At 46.3% G+C, this 7,075-nt stretch overlaps 1 protein-coding gene across 1 annotated transcript; it reads right to left on the bottom strand.

Moving 5' to 3' along the window:
• Positions 1–757: 757 nt before the first annotated feature.
• LOC123399729 lies at positions 758–1,549 on the bottom strand. The gene has a single exon (XM_045094116.1). It carries the CDS (start codon positions 1,442–1,444, stop codon positions 836–838), a length of 609 nt encoding a protein of 202 aa, XP_044950051.1. The 5' UTR covers positions 1,445–1,549; the 3' UTR covers positions 758–835.
• Between the last annotated feature and the right edge of the window lie 5,526 nt (positions 1,550–7,075).

Raw genomic sequence — 7,075 nt, 5'->3', positions numbered from 1 at the left:
ACCAACGCAAGGGAAAACCAACGCAAGCTCAGATTGAGGTACCAGCCTTGGCAGGTGCCTCCGCCATCGACGCCATCATGACGCCAAACGACGACCTCCACCTACACCAGTCCATCTTCAAGCAAGGGACGCGTATCCATGCTAGGATAGGACCACATCACCACTATCGCCCACCACCAACAAGCGCCACCCAACACCAAGGTCTCCAAAGCGACGCCTTCAAGAAGGGAACGGCGCCGCGAGCATTACTATAATTCGGATAACTTGTCTCTTTCTTTTGAGGGTACGCTATAAAAGGGAACATTACTCATTTCTGTCGTACGACGACACAGAAAATATTACTACTATAGCGCAAACATTAACATTCTGGCTCCGTGACCACGACGTGGCATAGGTATATATTGTTGATGCAAACATTAACATTCTGGCTCTGTGACCACGACGTGCCGTAGGTATATATTCTTGATGCAAACATTAACATTCTGGCTCCGTGACCACGACGTGCCATAGGTATATATTCTTGATGCAAACATTAACATTCTGGCTCCGTGACCACGACGTGCCGTAGGTATATATTCTTGATGCAAACATTAACATTCTGGATTACTCATATCTGTCCGTGATATATGTTGATAATCATAACCAGCCGTAGGTATACCGTAAGACAAAAATGAGTAAAATTTATCCACAACAAACGTTATGATCATTATTTCAAATAAGAAGAGCAACCAAAAAAATCATTGTTTGGAGACATAAATAAGAGTAAACTAAGTAATCACTGGCATTATCATTATTATCCTTTCTCGCAGATACAAACAAACATTATACAGGAGTACTAATGACCAACATTATATGGTGCAACCAAGGCAAGGTTGAGGTTGAAGAGGATGTGCAGCCTCTCGTTATCAGTGAGTAGCGGCTCCACCCCTGGCACATTTTCAAGATTAATACGGCATTCTATGGCATTGTAATCGGCGGCATCCACACATCGGGGCAGATGCATGGATTGCAGGTGACCTGCAGGGTGATCCTTTATCATTGCTTGGCAGATGTTGAGCGTCCTCACCGCGTTCTCATATTGCACCTCACAAATACTGAGAGCGTACATCGCCACCGTGCCTTTCTTAGAAGTTTGAAGCATTCTCTTCACCTTGACGTCAACATCAGTGACACGGCCCTTAAGGATGTCGATGGAGACGAGCACCAAGCCAGGGAGGTCTTTAGCCTCGGCGCTCCGATTGTCCGACTGAAAGGTCGACAAACATAATTCCTGTGTGACATCAGGGTCGTCACTCTCACCCGAGGCGTTCTTGCACGCTTCCACCATGAGGCTTGTCGCCTTAGGTTTGCTGGGGCCAGAGCCACCAGCAGCTTGAGTAGCTATGGCACTGGAAAGGAGCATGAAGACGATCAGGAAGAAGACGATGGACGGCATTGTTGCCATCGCTAGCTGGAAGGCTATTGAACTATATATTTATATATATACTGAAGGAGAGGGAGATAGAGTGAAATGGATAGGGAAGGGTGTATGTTGTAGAGATGGATGGATGGAGGTTGCGTTTTATTTATATATAGTGCGTGCATTAAGATTTCATAAATGCATGCAGTATGCCTCCCGATCATGGATATGCATATTAATTAGTGTCCAACCTGTGCACATTTTGCACCTCCTAGTAATGATGCCCTTTGCATCCACAAGTACGATTGATCCCCATTTCAGATTTTCTTTTATTAATACACATGTGGCTTCCTTTAATTTTATATATACCTTGATCATGGATATCCAAATGATGAGCCTCCGTAGAATGCACAAGGATATACTGGTGCTCATTTCGGATCTCATCTCTATTAATGCTCTCTAATTTCCACAAATACACAGATGGTCATCTTAGGTCTTCTCGCAGTAACACATCTAACATCCATACACTCATTAGTGCAACATAACTTGAACATGGATATCCAAGATGGATCTCATCCATAGATTCATCAATGTAACATAGCTTGATCATGGATATCCAAATAATAAGTATCTGTAGAACGACCACGCGATTCATCAACCTCCCCACATAATATATATTAGATCTTCCATTTTGGATATGGTCGTATTAATGCTCTCTATCTTCCACAAATACACTCATACTCATATTAGATCTTCTCATAGTGGGAGCTCGCGAAAGTCGGCCTCGCAGGGGACGGCGGCGGCTGCTTCGGGCCTGGGAGGCCCCCGGATGGGCCTGGAGGGCCGCAGCGGCTGAGGTGGGAGGTGGGAAGCTGCGGCTGGGCTAGGGTTAGCACGGGAAACGAGGAGAGGGCTAGGGCTAGGACCCCGGATATGCTAGATGGAATAAATCTTACAAGATGTGGTTCGATAGGATGCCTTGATAGACGCACTAGCCGCTACGGCACCAACTGCATCACCCGATGGACATAGGTGTCCTCAAAGCCCTTCGCAAGCAGGACTTGACGAAGGAAGTCCCAACTATAGAATCATAGGCCTTTTCAAAGTCTAACTTACGAATGATAGCACAGGAGCCCCCAGCTGTAAGATAATGCACTATTTCATGAAGGCGGAGGATATCGTCGAGAATGAATCAGCCCTTCACAAAGGCCATTTAGGTGGGGTTGAGGACCCGGTGAGCAATAGGGTAGAGACGCGTGGCAAAACCTTTTGCCGGAAACTTGGCGAAGTTATTGATCAAGACAATAGGGTGAAACTGGGAGATGGACTCCGTGCCCTTGACTTTGGTAATGAGAGAGAGAATGGCATAGTTGAGGCTGGAAATGTCAACTGTCCCTAAGCAAAACCTTTGAATGATCACACAGACAAGGTCACGTAACACTGGCCAGAATTTCCTAAAGAAGGGGATCGAGAAACCATCCGGGCCAGAAGCAGAGTTTGCATTGGCAGAGGAAATCATTGCCTCAATCTCCTCAACGGAAAGGAGGGGGGGGGGCGAGAGCAAAAGGTTCTCATCCTCGAAGACCTGAGTATGATGGACCCACAAAGGTGGAGAAATAAAAAAAACAGAGCCCGGCCTAACCGCAAGCAGAGAGGCAAACAAATCTTTAACATGAGCAAGAATAATACTAGGATATGAAACATGCACCCCATTAATCATCGGACTATTAGTCGAGCAGTGGAGTCGCCTACCATTCACGATCGTGAAGAAGTGCCCCTTTAAAGCATCTCCAGCCACGCCCCCAACAGGCCCTCCCCAGACCATTTTCTTTCGCCGGCAAGGAAAAAACGGCCCAGTCGCGCCTCGAGGAGCCGGGTTTTTCACCTTTAGGGACGAAATTGGCCCCAGCGGTCCCAACCCGAACCCAGTGCGCTGGGGGCGCTCGGGGACGCCGCTGGGGGTGCCCGGAGATGCCGGCGAAAGGAAAAAACGATGCGTCAGCCCCCCTCTTAGGCGAAAAAAGCCCTTTCTTCTCCGGATCCGCCGTTGGCGCACCACACCTTTTACCACCGTGTCGATTCTGGCGCCGCCCACCTATCGACCGCCGCTACAAAGGCCGTCTCCCATCGACGAATGTAGGGTTCACCGTGGCTTCGCCCTCTCCCTGCTTCTTGGCGAGTTTTCCCGGTGCTCTGGGCACGTACGCGGCTGTGCGTCCGCCACGCCCGCCAGGTTTCGGCAATTTGCCTGGGCCATGGACTCTGACGACGAGGAGGAGTTTGCGACGCTAATGGAGGAAGAAGCCGATGCCGACACCTAGGATGGAGAGCACCTCTGGTCGACCTGGTCGTGAGAAATGCAAAGCCGAGGCGTGGTGGCTCGGCGCCGGGCGGCTGAAGGCAAATCAAAGGCATCGACTGGAAGGCTATTGCTTGCTCAGCTACTTCGTCGACGATCCTCTGCATGGAGATAAATTATTCTGGCGTTGTTATTGTATGATCCAGAATTACTTACTCAGGATTGTGAATTCCATCTGGGAGTTCGACAACTACTTCAAGTGCAAAAATGATTGCACTGGCACAGTTGGGCTCACCGCGCTCCAGAAGAGCACGACAACTATGGGGATGCTTGCGTACGGAGTTCCCGGTGATATTCTTGAAGACTATGGACGCATGGCCGAGTCCACCACCATTGAGTGTTTCTACAAGTTTTGCAGGGCAGTGGTGGCAGTTTTTGGACCTCCGTATTTGTGATCACAAAATGTTGAAGACACTGCTCGGATCCTAGCACAAAATGCAGAAAGAAGATTTCCTCGATGTTTGGAAGTATCGAATGCATGCATTGGACATGGAAAAACTGTCCATTTGCTTGGCAAGGGATGTACAAAGGCGCCAAAGGAGGTTCTAGTGTGATACTTGAGGTAGTGGCCACGCATGACCTCTGGATTTGGCACTCCTTCTTTGGTATGCCAGGAACTCACAATGATATCAACATACTGCAGTGCTCGAATGTCTTTGCCAAGCTTGTTGAAGGTCATGCTCCTCCGGTTAACTACGATGTCAATGGCACCACTACAACAAGGGATACTACCTAGCAGATGACATCTATCTGAGATGGTCCACATTTGTGAAGACTATCTCAAATCCTCCACCAGAAGTTAAGAACTCCTATTTTGCCAAGCGTCAAGAAGCTTGCAGCACTAGTAGAAAACATGTCTTTCGTTTGACCCTTTAGTCCCGGTTTGGTTTTGAACCGGGACTAATATGACCATTAGTCCCGGTTCCAATGGCCAGGAGCTGTCAGTGGGCTCGTGCATCATTAGTCCCGGTTCGATTTGGACCTATATTCCCGGTTTGTGTCACAAACCGGGACTACAGGGGTGGTGGCAGTGTTCTGTCAGGCTCGGCCCCCACTAGCAACTTTAGTCCCGGTTTGTATCACAAATCGGGAATATATGTGGACCCTTACTCCCGGTTCATTATACAAACCGGGACTAATGAGTTTTCTATATAAACCCCTTCGTCCAGCCCGAGCTCATTGCTTTGTTTTATCCACTCTCTCCTCCGTTCTTCCCCTTGCTCGAGCTCACCCTCCAATTTTCACCAAGATTTGTGAAGATTTGAGGCACTCCATCTCTCCAAGTGTTCACAAAGGTTAGCAACTTTGTCCTTTCAACTCTCATTGCTAGATCGGATCGTGCAATGCTCTATAAGTGTAGTGATTTGTGGGTTTTAGTTTGGGAGTAATTATGTGGGAGTTTATTTGATTTATATGCAATTTGGGCTCAAATTAACTTCTTAGTTTGCATATGTGTAGGTGTGGTTTACTAGTGCCTTCCCGTCTCCGTCCTAACCACCATCGATCACCCGCACCGTCCCGTCGTTGGCTCCACCTTGGTGATCCTCTTATTCTTATCCTTCTTATTCCAAAAAAAATCTTATTTTTGTATGATTTATATAGTTTTCTTACCTGTATGATTTTGTTATACATAGTGTCATGGTCTTGAGATGCGTCCCCGTCGGCCCTCGTCCAATTTATGATTCAGATGTGGTATATTCTCTTTTATAATTATTTGTTGCATGTCTCGTTTATATGACAATTATGCCCATCAAGTTGACATAGATATTTTTATCTAGGAGGTGTGTGAAGCGGAAATTGTATCCGACCCTCTTGTCAAGAAGTTAAATTTAGTTGTAAAAGAAAATGAGTATTTGAAAGAAAAATTGAAAAGAATTGAAGAAGAGAAGATCAAATTGGAGTTGTATGTTGCCGAAGTTGTCAACGATCACAAGATCAAGACACATGCAATGCGCTTGAAGATTAGAAGGATTAGAAATTATGCCCTTAATAAAGAGGCTTGGTTTCACTATGTTGTTGGATCAATTGTAACCTTAGTTGCGATCTTGATCACATTTGTTGTTGCATTTAAATGCTTTAGCTAGAAACTCTTGTATGTTGTTTATGAGAATAAGTGTGTATGAACCTTATGTGTGAACTTGTATTGATTTGGTCTTTTCGGTCTTGTTTAATGAAGATGAACCGGCAATGGATGTAAGAAGACCGATGCTCTCCCCAGTTCATTAATGGCTTGCAGATTTTTCTGCGTACGGCTGAGGCAAACAAGCGGGATGGTTTTATGAGTTGTCCATGTAATGTCTGTAAGAATGATAAAACTTACTCTAAGTCAAAAGTAATTCACATACACCTGTTTACGTCCGGTTTCATTTCCAGCTATAACTGTTGGACCAAGCACGGAGAAAGAGGGGTTCTAATGGAAGAGAATGAAGAAGAGGATGATGACGGCTATCCTTCGTCCCCTGAATATGATGGTGCTACAATGGGGCAAGAAGCTGAAGTAGAGGCACTAAATGAGCCCGCTGATGATCTTGATCGGACCATTGCTGATGCAAAGAGAAATTGCGCAAGTGAGCACGAGAAGCTGAAGTTGCAATGCATGTTAGAGGATCACAAGAATTTGTTGTAGCCAAATTGCAAAGATGACAAGAAGAATATGGGTACTATACTGGAGTTGCTGCAATGGAAGGCAGAGAATGGTGTATCTAACCAGGGTTTTGAAAAGTTGCTGAAATTGTTAAAGAAGATGCTTCCAAAGAACATGAATTGCCCGACAGTACGTATGAAGCAAAGAAGACTATCTGCCCGCTAGGATTAGAGGTGTAGAAGATACATGCATACCCTAATGACTGCATCATGTACCGCGGTGAGGAGTACGAGAATTTGAATGCATGCCCGGTATGCGGTGCCGAGCGCTATAAGATCGAGCGCGATGACCCTGGTGACGATGTAGAGAACCAGCGCCCTAGGAATAGGATTCCTGCCAAGGTGATGTGGTATGATCCTATAATACCACGATTGAAACATTTGTTCCAAAACAAAGAGCATGGCAAGTTGATGCGATGGCACAAAGACGAGCGTAAGAAAGACGAGAAGTTGAGAGTACCCGCAGATGGGTCACGGTGAAGGAAAATCGAGAGAGAGTGGCCAGACTTCACAGATGACCCAAGGAACTGTTGGTTTGGTTTAAGTGCAGATGGCATTAATCCTTTTGGGGAGCAGAGCAGCAATCATAGCACCTGGCCCGTGACTCTATGTATATATAACCTTCCTCCTTGGTTGTGCATGAAGCGGAATTTTGTTATGATGTCAGTGCTCAT

Source organism: Hordeum vulgare, chromosome 5H (assembly GCF_904849725.1).
Source record: "Hordeum vulgare subsp. vulgare chromosome 5H, MorexV3_pseudomolecules_assembly, whole genome shotgun sequence".
NCBI classification, from domain to species: Eukaryota; Viridiplantae; Streptophyta; class Magnoliopsida; order Poales; family Poaceae; genus Hordeum; species Hordeum vulgare.
The sequence above is the reverse complement of the archived record's forward strand: the minus strand, read 5'-3'. Positions and strand labels throughout refer to the sequence as shown.